This window comes from Achroia grisella, unplaced genomic scaffold (genome assembly GCF_030625045.1).
Source record: "Achroia grisella isolate CSIRO2021 unplaced genomic scaffold, CSIRO_AGI_Agris_v1 utg903, whole genome shotgun sequence".
Lineage (NCBI taxonomy): Eukaryota > Metazoa > Arthropoda > Insecta > Lepidoptera > Pyralidae > Achroia > Achroia grisella.
The window spans coordinates 2,350,835-2,372,595 of NW_026713061.1; the positions used below are offsets into that span (position 1 = coordinate 2,350,835).

The 21,761-nt window shown below is 30.2% G+C and overlaps 1 protein-coding gene across 4 annotated transcripts in view; it reads right to left on the minus strand.

Annotated features, from left to right (window-relative positions):
* Positions 1–3,368: 3,368 nt before the first annotated feature.
* Positions 3,369–21,761, minus strand: part of LOC131853571 (schwannomin-interacting protein 1 homolog) — a 48,273-nt gene continuing 29,880 nt past the window's right edge. For 2 of the 4 annotated variants that reach the window (XM_059204493.1, XM_059204492.1), the window contains exons 2-12: positions 14,042–14,453; positions 12,319–12,476; positions 11,059–12,104; positions 10,220–10,344; positions 9,588–9,685; positions 8,255–8,381; positions 6,849–7,049; positions 6,434–6,606; positions 5,840–5,980; positions 4,437–4,570; positions 3,369–3,723 (exon numbers count right to left, since the gene is read on the minus strand). In XM_059204493.1, the coding sequence (XP_059060476.1) occupies positions 3,642–3,723; positions 4,437–4,570; positions 5,840–5,980; positions 6,434–6,606; positions 6,849–7,049; positions 8,255–8,381; positions 9,588–9,685; positions 10,220–10,344; positions 11,059–12,104; positions 12,319–12,476; positions 14,042–14,447 (2,691 nt within the window). In that variant the 5' untranslated portion in view covers positions 14,448–14,453 and the 3' untranslated portion in view covers positions 3,369–3,641. The remainder of the gene's footprint in view (positions 3,724–4,436; positions 4,571–5,839; positions 5,981–6,433; positions 6,607–6,848; positions 7,050–8,254; positions 8,382–9,587; positions 9,686–10,219; positions 10,345–11,058; positions 12,105–12,318; positions 12,477–14,041; positions 14,454–21,761) is intronic. The other 2 variants (XM_059204494.1, XM_059204495.1) reach the window with 2 other exon arrangements.

Sequence of the window (21,761 nt, forward strand, 5' to 3'; positions counted from 1 at the left end):
TTTTGTCTATGGCAACATATAAATAATGGATGATAAGATTTCAATGTGAATTTATAAAGGTGGTTTAATGCAAATGTGCAGAATAAAATGTATTAACACAAACACTTAAATTAATTATAACTTGTTGATTTATAGTACAGTTAATATGAATGTAACTAATTGTTTGACAGTCTTTTGGTAAGTAGGTCATATAATTAAAACGATGGGAGCAAAATATAATATCTAATAGTAATGGTAACTATTTTAAACTAGCATACTAAATTAACATAGAACAAATTTTGAAGGAACTTCGATGAAATATCATAATTAGAAGGAAAACCTTGAGATCCCATTTCGATAAACCATTATATACACACATATAAAGAAATAAAATTATAAACTATAAGGTATAGTAAAATTAAAAAGTAAAATTTGTCAGTTGAAAAAAAAAATAGTTCAACTTAGACTACAATAATCTGAGCCGGATTAGCAAGAGTAACAAACGCGCATTGAGGTGTCCGCGCAAAACTGTAACTGAATATAATACAATACTACAACATAAAAATAAAAAATATTTTTTTGGGTATTTAAACGTTTTTGGTTGGACGATGTCTAAACCAAGTAAAAAGAGAGCCGTCATTAAGTTTTGTTTCTTTAAAAATCCAAACTTAAGAATCGAATTCAGAAAGAATATCTAAAACTACTTAAAAGTATTTGTTAGAGGCCCGTGCTAGCTTAATCCGGCACTTACAATAATAGATATTTATAAATTATCAATTTCAAGATTTTAAAACTAATTTGTATTTTTTTAAGCAGCGATATCTCGATTTCGCGTGCCTTATCTCCACTTGCGAGATGTATTGGTCACCCCATAATACAATTACAATATTAAACATGTGATTGATATTATATTATATTGTAATAATAAAATTATATTATTAATGACTGAAAAAAAAACATTAAACGTAATAGGATGTTTCATTCCCTTTTGAGTTATTAAATCTATAGGGTGACAGTAACCCACACGAGTACACAGTTGAGGGTTAAAGTGAGATTACACGTTGTCTTAGATTATTAAAAGAAAATAGTGCAATTTGTAGTAATATCGCCCATCTATTAGTTGGGTACAAAAACAAATGTTTATCGAAAATTGCCTTAATATACTACTACAATACTGCACATAACAGAATTAATGAAGAAACTTCACCTACACAACAGACTAATTTAGTTTTAAAGTATTTATACAAAAATAATTTTTAAATGATTAACTGTATTTTTTTTAGTTGTCATTATTACAGGTTGTAAATTATAGGAAAATTATTATATCCTTAGAGACATTTTCTGCAAAACATGTACGGTATATTAAATAAAAAAAATATTTTATTGATTCTGCACGTAGTCAACATTGAAAACTATATAAAACTTTACGACAAAAGAATCGCGTTTATAGAGTAATAGTACAAACTCATATGTTACTCAAACTATCCTGGGCAGTATAAAATAGTTATAACATAAAACATAATTGAGCATTAATTTAATCAACTAAAAACTTGTTTTTTTTTTTTGTACAGTAGCACTAATATGTAAACACTTCATTTGTTATTTGACATTATTTTTGTTGTGTAATCACAAATATTCTAAATTTGTATTTAACCTATTTTCCCGATACAGTACTGTACTTTTAATCACCTTATTAATGTTACTATAACGGGGAACGAGTGTTTACATGTTAGTGGAGGTGACTCCAATTAATATAATAGTAATATCAGAAAAATATATTTAAACAGCACTTTTGGAACTTTGTAGTTGCGATAGTGTTACTATATATATATATATATATATATATATATACCATGCAATTTGTAGTGAGTATAAAATCAAACCTTCCAAATACAATACTCAAAGGCGAAGTAAAGAGTTTCATTAATGCATAACATAAATTCTATTGATCTTCGTTCCTATATATAGGAGGATAGGATCTATATAGGATCTGTAATGTATTTGAATCGGCAACAAGTGAAAGGTAGGAGATCTCTGTGTTCACGTGCTTATTTAATATATTGAAAGCCTCTTCAAAATCCTAGGACTTAACCGTTGGCATGTGCATCACTACATGCCTACTTATGTGATTATACTAATTATCTATCAAAGAGTCAGCAGCATCTGTTTCACTATATACGAGCTGTGACCCTCTGCCAGATTATAACAATGAGCACTATAATGAAAAAATATTTCCTCTAATCTGCGAATAATCACAAAATATTTAATATCTCTAGGTGGGCTAATAATATCTAGTTTAAAGCGGGTATATTATGAGAATAGATATACTCCAATATTACGTCTATAAATAAGTATATAATTGTAACTGGTGTTATATATAATCAGTAATAGATAGCGAAAACAGCATTACAGAATTAGAACAACACCTTAATAACTTGTAAGACGATTGTCATGGAATTTCTTCACTATGAAATAGTTAAGTTACAAGACGCAACTTCAACATAGAGAACATATTTGTTATAGCATTTCAAATCGTATAGATATCGATATGTAGTATGCTATATGTTATATACAAGTGTATTATCAACATACATAAAGATTTAAAATGTAAACATTGTATATGACAAAACAGTAGGTATATGTAGACATAACAAAACAATATACAACGTGTAATGAAAATAATAATGATTGTATACACTGTACATTATTTATACATTATAGGCGGGGAAATATCTGCAATTTTTTCAAACAAATGTAATGGAAAAAATAGATATTAAATAAAATCATTTCCTCAGTGATATGTGTTTCTTTCTATTTGAATAACATTCATTTGAGATTACCCATAAAAATTATATAACATTTTCTTTCATTTCCTTCCATTACACATTGTATATACATATGTAATTAATTAACATAACTTCGAGACCAGAGTAAATTTACTTCATAGTTATTTTCTTAACCTTGTACCAGTTATCAGTTGTCATGGTGATAATAATATCAGAAAAATGATGATTGTAAGATCAATTCGTAATAGAGATGTACATAACTTTCTCTAGATATATATGTAAATTTACTGTGTGATGTGTGTGATATATAGCTAAATTTATATATAATTTCTTCATTTTCAGAGTAAAGAAATTAGTTGTTGAAATAACTAAGTTTCATTTAATTGGTTGATAATTGAACTCTCCATGTTTATATAATTAAAACTATCTATTTTTATATAAATAAAAAACTATCCATGATGTGAAAACTATTGGTTTTCATATATTTTTAATAATATATGAATTTTAGAGTAAACAATAGTTTTACAAATAAATTTTTCCATGTAAATTACCATGTAAACATTATTATTTTGTTTATTATGGGTGTAAATGATTAACAATGAGGATTTCAAAACAATTTACAGTGCGAGGAGAGATGATGTATGTTCGGGATTAATATTATATCTAACTTATGGCCAATAGATTTTAGACCTTAAATTACTTTGAACAAAACTCAATTTGCGATTAATTTACACTTACATCAGTGGGCAACTGGTTTAGTGAACACGATTACTATCTTTCGTCGCACTATATATAGCTTAAATATTATAGCAACCATAATGTACTAAATAGTATACAAGTTGCTATTATATGTCTAATATTATAACATATAAGTGCTTATTTGTGCACTAACGATGTGAGTCTCCGCACACCGGATTTTGTAGTACCTTTGGTCTTTTTTGTCTGCTCCTTAACACCCCTACAATAATAAAAAACACAATGATTACATATTAAATATATATATATAATAAAATATAGTTATCAAACTAAAAATTTTAGAGAGATTTGGTTTTGAGGGAGGTGACTGTTACAGATTCCAACAATGGGGGTACCATTGCTGGAATTGCTACTACGGTCAGGATGACCACAACTCGGCGCCTCTCCAAGAACCCATCTCAGTAATTAACTAGGATGGTTTCCAGTAAATTGGTCAATTATTCACTGATCATCATGTTCATCGTATTGTTCTTCACTAGTGTCCCTTCACTGTGTACCGTTGTATCGTAGATGGGTGCACCTCCCATATTCATACTTTTTTAAAATTTTAAAATCATATGTTTTTTGTTAATAAGATTAAAGAGATAATTCAATGTTGTGTCGCAGATAGTAGTAAATATGATAGATCAGTATGATATTCAATTCCGTCGTCCTGTTTCTATGGTTTGAAAAATACATAAAATCGTAACTTTATTGTCATTGCCTACAAAGGCAAGCAACGTATAATATGCTTTTAAATTACAATCGACAGTAAACATCAAGCCTTGTACGAGTGTATACGATAATGTCGCATAATCAATTATACAAAAAAACTCATTTATTCACTTATTCGAAATGTACGTATCAGTATTATGCAATCGAATATCAGATGATGCTATGGAACTGGAATATATATATATATACTGGTATACTTACAAATATCTGGTGAGATCTTCAATGTCAACAAGCATGGAGTCCTGTCCCATGTGTAACTCGTCACGCGCCATCAATAATTTCACTAGACTGTCATTCAAGGACTCAATTTGCGAATGCAACTCATTTACTATAACCTGAAAATACAAAATAGATATCATTACTCGTAAGGATTGATGAGTGAGATATGACAGGCAAAACATTGTGTACGGACGCAAGACATCGTAGTCCTCTGAAATGGAATAGCATGATAGGTACCACGGGCGTCTTATGATGTGCTGTTCATATATAGGTAACGGTTACCACTTACCATTCAGTGGCCCATCAGCGTGTTTCCCATTTCAAAAATATACAATTTGTGGAAAGAAAAAATAATAATAATAAATAATATTTAAATAAAATAAATAGGATCACCATTTCGGATTCGGATTATTAACAGAAACTTCAACTATTTGAAATAAATTTACAGGTATAAAATCTATTCAGAGTATATAGTAATAAGTATAATTATTAGGTAATATCCATTACTTTTAAAAAATATATAATAATAAACATATGCACCGTGTTAGGTCACATGCATCGAAATGCTTGTTGTATTAAAGAAATATTTCTGTCTACGGAAGCGATATCACGGAATTTACTTTCGATATTTAATAAAAAAAAAATAATATCAATACAAAATAGCTGTAAACGCAATAAAGCATGACTGAGGTATAAAAACTTATTTCACAATAATTGTATTGTTGTACAAAGATCCAAATCCATTGTATTAATCTTTAGTTATGAGTCAGCTTGCAACTACAAGGCCGCGCGTGATGCAGTAAACGGCACCTACGTTTGTAACAAATTTATTGGGCGTATGTTAATTATATACGCACTAAACTGTACTGAGGTGATCATATTAAGAATTACATATGAATATTCTTACTATATGTATATCGCTCCTTTAATACATTTAAAAAATTATATATTTTGAGAAATCAACTCTACAGTAAATTATTAAAAGCGGAAGTTTGTGTATGTGGATGGAGGGATGTTTGTTATAACTTCAATAATTATTTTATTATTATTATTATTACGCAATGTTTATTGTTCAACTACAATTTGTGTGAAATAAACTTAATTGCGACAAGAATAAAAGATATGTAAAATTGGGACAAAAGCTGATAGATAGAGCTATTCAAGTCCTCTTGAATAGCTACAAACCTTCCTAGGTTTGTATGTAAAATATATGTGTATGTAATAATACATTTGTAATACATCCCTGCAAAACCGGGACGCTCGCTAGTATATTATGCAAAATAATAGAAACAATAGTATCACCCAATACTACGTATTTGTTATTTGCCGCGTTAGAATAAACTATTGTTAATATTACAATAGATTATATTGCACATGCATTTTACCTGCAACTGTGCAATATTCATGTCAGTGAGCAATTGTCGCGAAACGCGGCGTCTGTCGGCGGCAAGAGGTGCATTAGCTTTTTCCATGCTCCGGCGCAACATCTCCGTCACAGGCGACACCGGACGGCCGCGGCGTTCGCGCTGTAATATATATAACAATCAGCTTTAATATCTAAACACAATAAGAATTAAATATTTTTTATACATATATCATTACAGCCACATCAAACATATTTGAGAATTTTAAATAGATATAATGATATAGCAGATACATAAATGTATACATATGTACCATAAAACTCAGAATGTATAACAGTTCAAAATACAAATTATAATATTTTTGATATAGCTAAAATTTAATGTTATTAATTTATATGTGTGACAAAAACTATTTTAAAAGATCGGACTACACAGCAGTTCAAGATAAAAACAAGAATGCTGCACTTTACTGGAATAGTCGCTGTTTATATTACAATGAAATATTTTACTCTAATAATACTGACATTCATTTAAAATGCTTTGTGTTCTCTTATAATAATTATTTAATAACAGTAAAACATTTTAAATGAAATTATATATAGATGATTGATTTACCTCCATTTGTATGCGAGCCATTTCTTTTGCTTGAGCTAATGCAATTCTTGCTTCTGTCTGCAATGTTGCTTGTAAAGCATAAAAGTCAGATTCTTTAAGTTCAATATGCCCCATGGAATGAGATGACCGTGTTTTAGGTTTATTTGTCAGTGAGGTTGGCCGTAACTTTGTACCTGCAAATAATTTCAATAAAAATATTTAATTAGAAATTGTAAAACAATTGCATAAAGTTAATGCTTCCACCGCACAGAAATCACCTCTACCATTTATGAAACAAGCATAGTATAACATTCATACATAGACCAATCCCATGGTAAATTTAGGAGGATGAAATACTCATTTCCAGTCTTTGTCAATGTAATCAATTTTACACTTCCAAGGATTATTATTTTGTATAGAACAATTAATGACTCACCACTTTGCACAGTGCTCATTTTGTCATGTTTTGTAATATTGACAGACAATGGCCTTGTCTGATAGGGGTGATTATAGTTTGACTTGCTGAAAATGCTGGATCGGGATAAACTTTTAGTACTTAAATTTTTCTCTCCATCAGAAGCCTGAGATTCATTGTCAGATGCTGTCTCGTTCATGAAACAAATTTGTAGATTCATCCCTGCACAACCACATCACAACACAACAAGGAATTAATTACAAACACAGACAATATACAGTGATAACTAAAACATCCCATAACATGTAAATAGTAATAATGAACATAATAGATGTTAGTGAAAAATTACTAGAGCCAGACCAGGAAAGTGAATCTGTAAGTAGGCATAAGAAAGCTGGTATGTTAATTACTTAAAACATCATAACAAAACACTATTAATAATCTAATAATAAATACCATTGTTGCGCAGATAGATGAGAAATATACCAAGCAGACTTATAATTACTGTTTAATGTTAAAGTTTTAACATAGTTACTCATTATACCATAAATTATAAATTCAAATTTTATTCATATACAATAAGAGTGTGTATGAGGAACATCACAGTTTTAAATATGATAAAATTTAAACATCTTTATATCAATTTAAGTAATGAAATCTAACAAATGAACATAATATAAATATATTTTAATACTTTTATATAAAAATGATTTTTGTATTAAATATGTAAATGTATAAAACAGAATATTAAATATTATTATATTAAAATAATTGTTCATATAATTTTTTTCAAAGGATATTTGTGTTCAATTCTATTATTCCACCAATGACAAATACCTAAACTAACAACACATATTTAGTAATGTGTATGTAACTGAAAAATGCTTTTATTAATGAGTATAACGAAACACACACACACTGTAACTTTATAGATATTTAGTTTAAATTTAATAAATCTAACTTCTATAATATCCAAATTGATTTTGTAAGTATAGGATAGATCTATCTGAGTATGTTTGATGTACCTAATATATTTGATCTAAACATCAAATAAATCTATACTTATAGAAAACTCGTAGATACATTTGAAATTTGTAATATCAGGAAATGTAATTAAATGTGCACCCATTAAGAAAGGATTTCTCAACTCATTTCCACAAGAACAAGAAATAAGGGTTCTATGTAAGCAAAATTCAAACGCTAAATGGTAAGTATTTCAGAATTATTCAATAAAAAATATTTATAGTTATATTTATATTTAGAAAGAATATCATTTACAGGGACTAAATGACATTCTTTCTAAATGTAAACTGATACTGATATAGATATAAAGAACAGGATTACTCTTTATACATCACAAGTGTTAACAATATACCCAATAGTGACTAGGTACAGAAATAATATACAGCTTGACCAAAATAACCTACCATTTTGTAGTCGAGAATGTAGACTTGGTTTTTTACCAGGGCGATCTGTATGGCCTAAGCTGTAATACTCCTCAGCGTCAGCACCCATAGCTAATCTTCTTCTTATCTCTTCTCTATCATTGCGTTTCTAAAGAAGTAAACAATATATTATAATAAAAAGAATAAATATAAATTACTATTAAAATTTTTGATAAACAATAATAAAAAGTAGGTACTTTAGAATCAACAGGTAGATTGTCTGTGACAGTGATTATTCTAGTAAATCTATCTAATATGTTTGGGTTATTGTCTTTGAGTATAGTCCACTCAATTTCTGTCTGGGCGCATTCCCCTATACCAATAGCTCTAGGGCTTAAAGTAACATCATCACTAAAGTTTACTGCTGTCCTTACAGGTTCATTTATTAACAGTTTTGATTTAAACATGTGTAAACTTTTTCTAAACCCCATTTTTCCTAACGAGTCCCTATCACTATCACCGTTATTTTCTACTGAAGTTTTACTAAACTTCCTTTTAATGTTAGTCACTATACTCTCGAACATCATAAAATTATTCAGTCTTCTCTTTTTGGCAAAAATATGGCACAAGTTTTAAAAATAAAAATGTAATAAAAATTAAACGCGTAAATTAAATGTAATAATAAGTCAGCTGTCAAACAAATAAATTCCTCCCTGCCATGCCTGTCAATTTGACATTTAGGGCAAGGTCAAACCTAATGTAGTTCTGTCTGTTCCTTTTTTATTTTTTTTTTCTTTATCCCGTACAGAAAATAAACTGTATGGTACAAAAATTAATATTAAAAATGAAGTAAGTTTGCATCTTACACGACAACAAATATTGTCTACTGATTCATGATTATCGTAGGTAATTGTATACAAATCCAATATAAATCTCGTATCCTTTTTATAGTGTCTTTGTTCTGTATTGAAATATGGCATCGACGCCATCACTTAAATAACACTTTGCACAATATTAAAGTTTACTGTACACCCGTCACTACGCGTTGTAGTTTAAACTGATCCGTAGAGACTGGCTGTCTGGCTGCACCGTTAAATCGTTGTAGAAAGCTGAGCCCACTACTATCAATAATTATTAACTGTTACACATGGTTGCGGTAGATGTGGATCTAATGCAAAATTACCGTTAACTTGCTTACCGCGCGAAAATTCAAAATAATATAAATATTATGTATCTATTAATTACACAACCACTACAAGATTAGCAATAATATGTATATATTATTGCTAATCGATATAGCGAGTATGGCCTAAATGAACATTTTAATTTTCTGATCCTAATAAGGTACTAACTACAGAAATACTTAGACACTGACCCGCCTTTCTGCTTCTTTAGCAGCCTTTATGTGGTGTTCAATCGCATCCAAATCTAATTTTGGTAGAGCTGTTTCAATATTGTATACATCGAAGCTTTCTGAAACATTTATTTCGTAAATATTAAATGTAGGTTGTTTGTAAATATATTAATACTTATAATATAATATTAATTAACCCAACTTGCCCCAAAATATAAATAAGTTAGCTCCATATGAGAAATACGAAATAGTTACAAATACTATCTTTGTTTATAGGTACATATTTAGAAAATTTGCCAGTTATATTTTAAACATAGAATAGCGCAATTTAGTTCAAGAACATAAGGAAACATTGAAATGTAAATATGTTATTAAAAAAGAATAAGTAGGTAGGTTATGCCTAATAAAATGATATATATTATTTAATAGTGAAATGAAATTATGTAATATGATAAATTTTTCGAGATCAGAATTAACCCATTGTGGCGGATTTTCCACAATGTTTTTGTGCGAACCTCGTGGAGATTAACCTGACACGAAACATTGCTTGCAATAGGGCAACGGTTTCCCATTTCTGACAATTCCCTGTACCTGTATTAATGATTGGTTCTTAATAGGCACATCGACAACTAAGTAGTAATAAAAACACTTACCTAAATCACAATCTCTATCACTGCTGTTTTCATTACGGACGGATGGGCTGGTGCTTTGAGAGTTTCGTAAACATTTCTTGCTATATTTTATATCTTTTTGCCGTTCTTTGGCTGGTCTGTGTTCACTGAAGCAAGATTGCATAACTGATGTTAATTATATACTTTGTACCTATTGTATAAAATATCGTCGATTAACTACCACGCCTATTTAACTGAGTAATATACGTAAAAGAAATGAAAGAAGTCTATTGCGGATATAAAGTACAGTATACATTTGCTTTCCTACAAAATTCTACAGTGTTACATTAACTACGTCATCATCTATTTTCAAACACAGGAAGTGATCGACATGTGAGATATCTGACGTGACTTTATAGAGTGTATGTACCTCATTAATTCATATTTGTTTTCGTGTTTACAAAGTTAACAATTGTTAGATATATATAAAATGTAATTGGAATTTGTTTTTTTATTACAAATTTTTTTGTTACAAAAGTAGAATCGTCTACGAGAGTTTATAGAGCTGCGTTAAATTTTATATAATCAACCGTTATAGAGTTTAGCTCTACAATAAATTCTTAGAATTTGATTATTTCTTTTATAACTTTTATTACAAAGTGTGCTATAGTGATTATCCTTAATATCGTTCTACCGATATATGTTTAATAACCTGCTATTGATACAATTTTATTTAAATAGTCCCTTATTCATTTACTATATTTAATGGTTTGCTTACTATAAAATGCACTTACAAGAAATACATAGTTATATTTATTTATGTTAAATAAGTAGTTAAGTAGTTAATATTATGAAATAAAATATAATTAAATTATACTCACATGGTGACCTTAACAGAGTTGTTAATAGCATTAATATCATTAAGTGATTTGTTTTTACTATTATTAGCAGTAAAAGGACAGTCAAAGCATTTCGAAGAACTAGCTATTTCATTTGAATTACTATCTGTAACAATTGAGTCTTTTCTACTAGTAGTCCAGAATTTATCGTGTTCACGCATTTCATCGAGTTTTGGTATTATTTTTCTCAATTCTGTGCTGAGCTGTTTAATAGTATTTTCAACATTAGTGCTTAATTTTTCTGTATCATATTCACTATCGTAAACATTAATTTCATCTTTACCATCTGATAGAAAAGCGTCTGCAATTGTTGTGTTACTACTACTATCTAATAATAAAAAGGTAGGCCTACTAAGATTCATCTCTGTTCTAGTATTTTTTTCATTTTCTTTGTTAATGTTATAAATTTCTATAATTTTTTCATTGCATTCATTATTTTCTGTATACTTATCGTCACATTGGTCATACACATCAGTCTGTGTTTCTACTAATCTCTTTATAACATGGTTAACAACGTCACTAATATTGTTAATCGTAGTTTCAATAGGCTTAGCGAAAGTTTCCTTTATATCTTTCCTTAATTCTTCAAGGTCGTCCTGAATATTGATGTTATAATTCAGTAGTTGTTTTATTTCATCCTCAATTTCTTTATTGAAATCACCTATTATATCCTTAGCATGAAAATTGTTCTCAATATCAGTATCAGAGTAGTTAGAATCGTAGTTATTTAGCTCGATATTATTATTATTATTTTTAGAAATAGTTTTCAAGAGATCAGGAATTTCATTTTTTATATGGCTATCTATTTTTTCGATTTCTTGCTTCTTAGCTTCTTCTTGAGATAGAGAATATTTAGAATCTTTTATGTCACAAATAATATTATTATTATTAATATTTTTGAATTCTGATAATGTGGAATTTTGATCACATTCAGTTTCGTAATTTAATTCTGTGATTTCGAGATCTATGTCATCATCAGTCATGTCATTTTCTGATTGATAAAAATTTTCTATATTTGAAGAATAATCCTGTAAATATATTTTTATGGAAATACATAATTGTAATACAAGTTATTAATAGTGAAGTAGAATAGAACAATATACATTTACATGTAAACAGAAACTTGATGCTATAGAACGCAGTACCTAATTCTCACGAGTATATGTCTTCTTTTATGTCTATTAGGTATTTGAGTCTTACACACACACATAAACAAGGTTTAATTTATAAGCGCAACGTTACCTGCAAGGTATGTGCTAAATGTTGAAACCCAGGGTAATTCGGATTAACTATTCCTCTAGGTAATGTTTGAACGCCGTTTTCAGACATTTCATCTGTATCTGACTGATCAAAAGCTCGTTCGTCGTCAAGAGGTGTGTTAGAATATGCATCTGGATCTCCTTAAAATAAAAAATACTTTAAAGTAAATAATTGAATTCCATTTAAATAAAGTTTTAAACTATTTCAAAGTCAAACATACTTTAAATTTGTATATAAGATAAACTACTGGCAATTAATTAAGTCTTTAGCAGTAATTCAATATGGGGTAGTGTTAATATAAAAATATTTATTTAATAATAAACGTATATTGTTATAAATATATTTTTTAAACTTCATACCGGCGTTAGTAGATATTTAGCTAATGTTCGCAGCAACAACATCATATATTACATTTATATATGTCAGACACATTTGCGAATACAGAAAGTAATCTAAGAATAGCATCAGAAGGAGAAATATTTGTTCAATTTTGGGAGTGGTAGTCCGTATATTAATATAAAGATACGCCACTCCAACACAAAGCAAACAAACATGCTAATGATGGCCTCGGTGGTCTACCTGTTTAGCATACCGACTTACTTCTGATGTCGCGGATCCAATTCCTCCTAGTGTACAAACATTTGTATTCATAAGTATAATTGTTCGTAATGGTCTGTGTAGTTTATATATATACATTGTGTATGTATTGACGAAAAAATATTTCAGTATTTCTATCAGTTATCTAATATTCATAACACAAGCTCTGCTTAGCTTGAAGATTAAATAACCCTGTATGAATTATACTGAATTACTATTAAAAAGATGCTATGGAGTATAGTAGTAGAAACGACGTCTACAAAAATAAAAAAATATACCTAAATTAGGTATCGCACTCATAATTTGTATATTTACAGATATATAAATTAAGAGAGCTTTAGAGGACAGTTAGATAAAAAAAAATGAATATATTATCATATTAATGGAAACAACCGCATACAGTTTTATGGCAGAAATAGCTAAGACAATGTATTACAACTCATATTTTACTATTATTTATATGTCACTCGTGACGTGTATTGCCGCACCAGAAAGATGTTTGATCGAGTTCTATAATAGTATTAATATTTTAATATTATGTTAGTAACTCAATTAAACTATATTTTTAAGAAATAGAAATAAATTTAATATAGGCACTTTTGAATGTTATCATTATTTTTATTCTACCACTCATTTTATTCTTTTTCTTTACATGTTCTTCAAAATACCTGTTTATTTAACGCAAGAGACAGATCGCGGTACGTGTATGGTCAAACAAACAAATAAAATGTTATCCATACACTAATATTATAACTCCAAAAGTGTGTCTCTGGCTGTTTGTTACTTTTTTATGAATAAACAGCTTAAAAGATTTTAAAAGAGTTAAATATGTACACCTACCTATTAATTTTAACGCTTTTAAAAGCTTTGATCTAAAAAAATTTTACCTATTTGCGGGAAAGATTTGGTTGTTTATTTATATGTTATATATTAGCCATCTGCGTTTTTTAGAGAATATATGATATTAACTATATAGAGGAATTTCAAGTTTGATATATGAATAAAAAAAGTTTCTTAATTATGTCTTACTAGGTATAAACATTTACTTCCGTCTATTTAGATTTAATGATTGTAACGATTGATTTGTAATATATAAATATGACCGCACCTAGAAATCTTTCAGTCGATGTTACACTGAATTCCTCCAGATTGGCTGTTTTGTCCTTATTACACAACTTTCCGAAGTTTATGCTATTCTGAGTGTTGATTCTATATTGTCTATTGCAGACTTCCAGTTCTTCATCTATCGTTCTTTCTTGTTGAATACTGCCAGGTGCTAGAGTTAGGCTGTTGTTTTCTAATATATTAGTCCTCTCAAATGAGACGTTGTGGTAACTGTTAGAATTTTCTTGAAAGTTGCGTCTATTATGTAAATTACTATGTGTGATATTCGCGTCTATATTGTCTGATACAAACAAACTTCTGTTATCTAAATTTCTTTGTGAAAAATTCTCATTTCGTAAAACTGTGGCAATATTGCCATTATCAGCATTATGCCCTTGCTTTATCTTCATGATTACCTGAAACAATAACAGTAACAATTCAGTGCTTGCTATTATATTGATAAATAAATAAATAAGAAGAGAGATAGCGATTAGAACATCCCGTGATGATGATAAATATGATATAATAGAAACATTTGTACTAATGGCTATAATCGTTTGTATTACCTTAAGGTTTTTCTATATGTATTATGTATTTACAAAATTTGTTGTGGTTCTGTCAGTTTAGTACCCACAGTACTTTTTAATTTGGGACTAGATGGCGCTGTGTGATAATTATCTAACAGGATAAAAATATCAAATTAATATATACGGATATTCTGTTAGATATCTAGTGGCAAATTATCATTTGTTTACTATCGTAAACAAATCTTAATTCATTGGAACCACAATTTTCCATTAAAGTATTTATGGTAAGGATTGTGCTCTTTATCCTGATTTATTTTTTACGAACATAGTTGAAATAGATGTAGGTACGTGAGACAGTTAACTGATTAATAGATATTATGTTATCTGTGTTAATAGTATTGGTGAAATGTACCTACATAAATAAACGTCTAGAATTTTGATAGGTACTGCGGGGAATAAACAATCCTGTAGTATCTACCTACTTATCTTATACCTACGTACCTATCTACTATATATTCCTAATAAAAAATTACATTTAGGATATACATTCTCTATTATCTTCCCCTGTACTTGATGTTTTAGTCATTAATTATCATATTATAATAAAGTTCCATGCTTAACTGGAATTGTACTGAACAAACTTTAAACACACAAAGTCATAGATATAAAACAAACCTGTCTATCTCTTTGTATAACAAAACGTGTCATCTATGAAACGGACTCACCTACTAAATAAAGGTTCACACAATATTTAAATATTTTATTTGCAATAATGTTTCCTCGACACACGTATTTTAAAGTAGTCCATATTTTCTTTCAATTCAATAGCATTTAATAGTAGGCGCACGAACATAATATCGCACTATAAGGGTTTCTTTAGTATTGAACCCTAATAAAAATAAGTTTTGTATTATGTCATATCTACCAGCAGTATAGCTATCCATTATAGTCTTTACGGCTATGTGGTAAACATTGATTTTATGGCCTAAAAGTTCCTACACGTATACAAAGTACTATTGAGGATTAGTGCCGGATATTGTAACCGGTGCGTTCCCGTCCTTCCTAGTAAATCTGGCCTCACATTATTAGCTTCGGTCGGATGAGTCAGTCAGTCCTGTTACAAGTAACGTTGAATTAGTGTATTTGGGCCTATGCCCCGCCTTCTTTGGAAATACACCAATCGCACCAGGGTGGTATTTGACTATCGTCCGACTGAACCTAATAATGTGAGGCCAGGTTAACTGGGGTACTCAAGCGCGAGAACGACAAGGCACGCGGGTCGACCTCAATACGATTATACGCACCCGCCTGATAAACCCAACCTCGCCCATTTTTACCCAAAGATAACATTCATTCTTTAAGATATAACCTCTATAGAATTTGTACCTACGAGTATATCCTAAAACGCCAATTTCCAATATGAATCTTTAAAAGGGACATGAATACGGAGTATTGAATATTATGTCTTAATATGCTATTTATAGCACTTGCTCGAGCACTCATCAGAAATTGGTGTATTTGTTTTTTGTTTTATTAATTAGAATTTGACTTACTAGTATTATTATGAAAATTACTTCTCAGGAGGACCATTGTGTGTATTACTTATGCCATGTAAAATCTAAGATCCTTAAAAAAGATGGCACCGAGCGTGGCTCCTACGTGTGCTAACATTGATGACCGTGGTGACAACGGCTTCGTCATGGTACAGAAAAAGAGGCACATAAAGAGGACCAACTGGAACCACTGTGGCACTGCACCCACTGGGCCCAACATCCTATTGCGTGCTGCTACACCGACCTCGGCAATGTACCTGTCCCGCTTACACTACGCCACATACGGACCAGGAGTATCCTGACATTGAGGGTGACGCAGCTGGAATCGAGTCATAACGCGAGTTTCAAGGCGTTTGTGGCCCGAGTTTCCACCAACATTCTGCCCAACTTCATGAAGGAGGACTACTGGCCGAAGGGTGTGGTGTATCGGTGCTACCGTGGCAGATTACCATCATCAGTGCCGTACCCACACAGACAATTTATATTTCTTTTCTTATAATTGTATTATTCATATGTATGTTAGTCTGTATATATGGGCTATTAGCTGCCTGAATAAATAAATAAATTAAAAACCATTCAATTATATAATTTTAGGATATTATAATATTTTATTCACATGCATTTTGTAATATAATAAGAGATAGTAATAATTAAAAAAATATTATATACCATTCGGCATCTTTTTCATATACTTAATTAATACAATAATCAACTTTTTTTTTCGTTTCATGGTAAATATATGAGGGAAATGAGTAAATACTCATTTCTCTCTTATTACCTACCTACCCATCTACATGGTATAACTCATTTGACAGTTATTATGCATATAATGTAGCATACATGTCTTTTTTTTATTTTTTTATATTATTTACGGCTCTGGATGTTTCTAAACAGTGTTGTAATATAAAATAAGTATATGAATAAATAGTGTTTAATAAAAAAAAACATCTCTATTTCTAATGATAAATATAGCAATCAGAATGGAATTCATAATATATAAGTCAATACTATATTCGAATATCTGATAAGTTAGAGCATTCAGATGAAGAAGGAAAGTTTTAAATTTTATGTCTCTCGAGAGCGTCTCTTTAGATAAGAGTGGCAAATTTAATTAATTCAGACTCCAACACCAAGTCGTAATGATGTTTAGAATTTTCGCTCTGGCAAGACATAAATACAAACTTCTTCGTCTAACGACCTCTTTCATTTTCACTTGGATTTGAGAAAATTTAATTCATTCGCATTAAATTGACCCGCTATTTCCATCTGATTAGGTGATATATTTCCCTACGGGCATAGGCGTACACTGTTATATCCAACAATATCTATGCACATAGTAAGTAGGTACTACAATATAGATTGAATGATCGGATCGCCAATGTTCCCCTCATAATTATACTGTGCAAGTATATGTCATAATAACTAGTAACTTTGTTGGCGTGACTGCCATGGGGTATATTGATTGACCGACTGAAATAAAAAAGCTAGTATATGGACTTATACTATTTCAATCCTTGGCAAACATTACAATGATCTGAGCTGATAAGATGCTAAAACATAACAAACAAATAAATCACTTTCACATTTGTAATATTGAGATCTAAATAAACAAGCCAGTAGAGATGTCTACTTGTTTAGTTTATTTTCGAGGTCGGTTACTTCCCTCGGGTAGTGAGCCTCGGATTAGATTATCGATAATGGCAATTTAAAAAAAAGGACTTCAGTGAATCGTGTCTATTTATACTATTATGGGTCCCAAGTATTCTGGTGTTGGCTATCTCAATCCATGATAGTTTAGTTTGAGAATACAATTTGATAAGTAGGTTTGCTTTGCAATTGCCTAATCCAAGGCATTTAATTATAGAAAGTAGTCAATTATTTTTAATTTTTATAAGCGCTATTGCGTGTTGTATTGGAATAGAATAGTTATTATTGAACAAATTACAGTCGGGTGTTTTTTTTATTAAGTCTATGGCCACGACTTGTAGGTATATTGGATTTTGGATACTAATGATACAAGAATAACCTTCATTAACAGATTAATATAACTTATTAATTTGTTTTAAATTCTTGAGACGCATAATGGTACATGTGTATATCAAGCATATATTGTAGATATGACTTACATACCTAAAATATAAAGGAAACATGTAAGTTTTCCTTTATTTATTAATATTGTCATTACCTACCAACTAGTATTATATTTATTGAAATTTTTTATTTATTTTATAATCTAAATATGAAAAATACTTGTTATGAGAATTTGAACTATCTGATCAATTTGCGTAGTTTTGTATTGAATAGAAGACTAAACCTACTAAATTCTTAACAGTGTCAGTTAATACTCTCATTGATCGCGAAATATGGAATTAATATGTTGTTATAATTCAAGAATTTAAAAAGGTACGAAATGACGAATCCAATGACATCGGATAGGAATTACTTTCCAGAATAGACGTTAACGTTCTTAAGTCCGTGTCGATAGTACTCGTAGTACCAACTCGTTAGCTGCAGTAATTCTATCAACATAGTAGTAATGGACCGGTCGAGAGTGTGGCAGCTTGCCAACAGATTGATTTTTTTGCGTCGACCCGGAAACTAATCTTATTAACATGGTAAAACTTCCTTATCCCTAACCTCACGCAATTTTCTGTCTTTCAAGTTAGTTCAAATAAAAGGGAAAAACTGAGTTGGTCCCGTGCCGAAATAAGGACAAACAGCCTATTTTGTGTACTTTAGTCTCGTTTCGGCACCTAAATAAAGTAATTTGGTCTTATAATTGTTAATTGCTGAGCTCTAACGATCTTTGTTTAGTATAATCCACGCGCAACTGACGCGGCTTGTACCCTTAGCCATCGCAGTCACGAACGCCCACTTGAATTGTAACATTATTAGTGGCAATATACTTTTACATATATTAGTTAAATTAAAACCGACATACAATATTATTTAAAATACTATTTTTTATATAGAAAAAGACTAAATTCAGAAGAAATTTCAGAGCGATATCTAATATGAATGCCATGCAATGCCATGAATCTTACATACGACACGTTGAAAATACAGTTGACAGGGTTTTCATTCTTGTTCAGATTGTACCTACCATTTGATTAACGTCACGAGTTTTGTGAATATAATTCATATACATTAACTTAAAGTAAGGAACTAATTCCAATGTAGACGTTACTCTGTGACCTTGATACTTTAGCAGTCAGTAGAACCTTCCTTCAATCGATATTTTTATATGTATATTTTATGTTCGTGCATACTGCTTCTAGCACAATATCGATAGAACAAGATTATAAATAAAAATCAAAATCTTATTATTTATAAATTATATAACAATTTTTGACGTCTGTAAAAATTTTATAATCAAACTACATATTCTTCATTCTTTGATATAGGTAGTATAACAGCATGCAGGTTTTTATTAGAGTGGCAACATTGCACGTCAAACAGTATATTCACATAAACATGGCACTATTTTGATCTTGTCTAAAAAATTACTACATGTTGTTATAATATATATAAAAGTACCTGAATGTATGAGGCTTTCAATTACCGCTGGAAAACATTGTCATTTTAATAGCAACCTAAAAAACTACACCCGTACTTGAATGAACATTATAAATCCATTAAAGTCAATTCATAACAAGAAGATACATCTATTAAGATAAAGACTAATGCTATAAACCATCCAATAATCGCGGAATGAAGTCGCTTTATCGATCAAACTGCCAACTTATCTCATTATGAGGCCCTTTGCGCGCCACAACGTAGGCAGGTAGCTACGTTACAGGAACAAATTACAGCAGTCTAGTTATTTTATTTATAAACATAAACGTTCCCTTAACGGTCTCTCGGGGTTACAGTTACTACGAGGAGTTCGGGCATGTAAGTATATTGGTGTGTTATTAGAATGTATAAGACAGGTTAGTGGCACGTGTGGTGTGGTGTGTACTATCGATTCCTTCGCTTGTTACGCGTTCCGTCTCAGCGCAACACTGCCCTCCGGGCCCGCATCAAATATTTATATAGCACTCGTATTTTGTAGATCCATTCTGAATGAAAGCTGTCCCTTTCGTTGGTACTGCTCCGCAACTACCCTCATCAACTGTCCGGCTTAGCCTGAAGGTAGTGTCTTATTTTGTATTTATTCTATTTATAAGCACTAAGTATTTATTAAAGCAAATAACTACTCATTAAATTAGATGAAATTCTGAATGTATAAAATCATGTTAAAAATATAGTAATCTTGTATAACTATTGTTGCATAATTATAACATTAACTAATGTGACTTTATGTGACTTCATTGACAACTAATTTCAGTTACCAATTTTTCTTACTCTTCTAAATCTTTAATTACATGCCTATTATTTTTCAAAACCTCTGTTTTTATGGACGGGATGTCCTAAGTTCGTACCCAAGAGACGTAGAATCATTCGTAACTGAAGCTCTACGCCGTAGCAGTGTTATAAATGTTATGGGAAATTGTCATCGACATCATGTTTCAGCGATATCAATGGAACTATTCTAATGAATTAGTTATTCATAGAGGTGGCTTTAAAAAATGTCTAAATATATTAATACTCATAATAATCCTAGATATATTTTTATATGAATACTTTATTAAAGATAATTAGAATTCTGACATCCATTACAAGTGTTTAGTAACTGTTTTCAAAGTAATTATACCTATTTAATATTAATAAAAAGACAATACAACCAAGATAGATTTACTCGACATATGGCGATAATATAAAGCAGGGGTTAGAGCCTATAGAATTTCGCGCGCGTTAAAATTAATGTCAGTATGCATAGAATACACATATACAAAGATTTTGGAAAAGAAATATTATAATTTTATAATATTTCTTTTCCAAAATCTTTATGTATAAATTATTGGCCGACGGATACCAGTGGCGGAAACATTTTAATTTTTGATCTCTAATACTATTATAGGTCTCTGATGCCTTTTACACCAAAGGGTGACCTTACACAATTAATGATTAACTCTAGCTTTATTCCTTGTATAACCGACAACACTCCCAACTTTGGCAGTCAGAATAAATTTAGGGGTTTGTTTGTCCAAATACAGGCCGACTTTGGCAACGTTGTCTTGGCACAGGATAGAGTTGTAAATGTTGACATCGTTACTTACTTGCGGCTTCTATTTTGTTGTTCACGTTTGTTTTCGAACGGGCTTTTGTCTATATGAAAATAAATATAATTTCGGCCTTTTTTTATATTACGTAGATAGTTATTAAGCTGTTGAGTCAGAACAGAGCTTGAAGGAATATTTTAACATTAACGGCCGATATTCTAGATTAATAGTATAGATACAGACAATTAGTAGATATACAAAACAATTACAATTCGTAACTCTAATAGAGTATATTGAGACCCAAAAATTAGAAAATTTGGTGGCATATGTTACCTACTAAAACTCATATCACATACATGATATTTTTTAATACACGCAGATAAAACTGCAATCAATATATGTTTTAGCAAAATTTTTGTTTCCCTACAATAAACAAATAAATATATTAATAGCAAGCAATTGTAGATATACATATATAACAGTCTAAATCGTGTGATTTATTTATTCAGAATAACTGAACGGCAGCGACGACGGTGGCA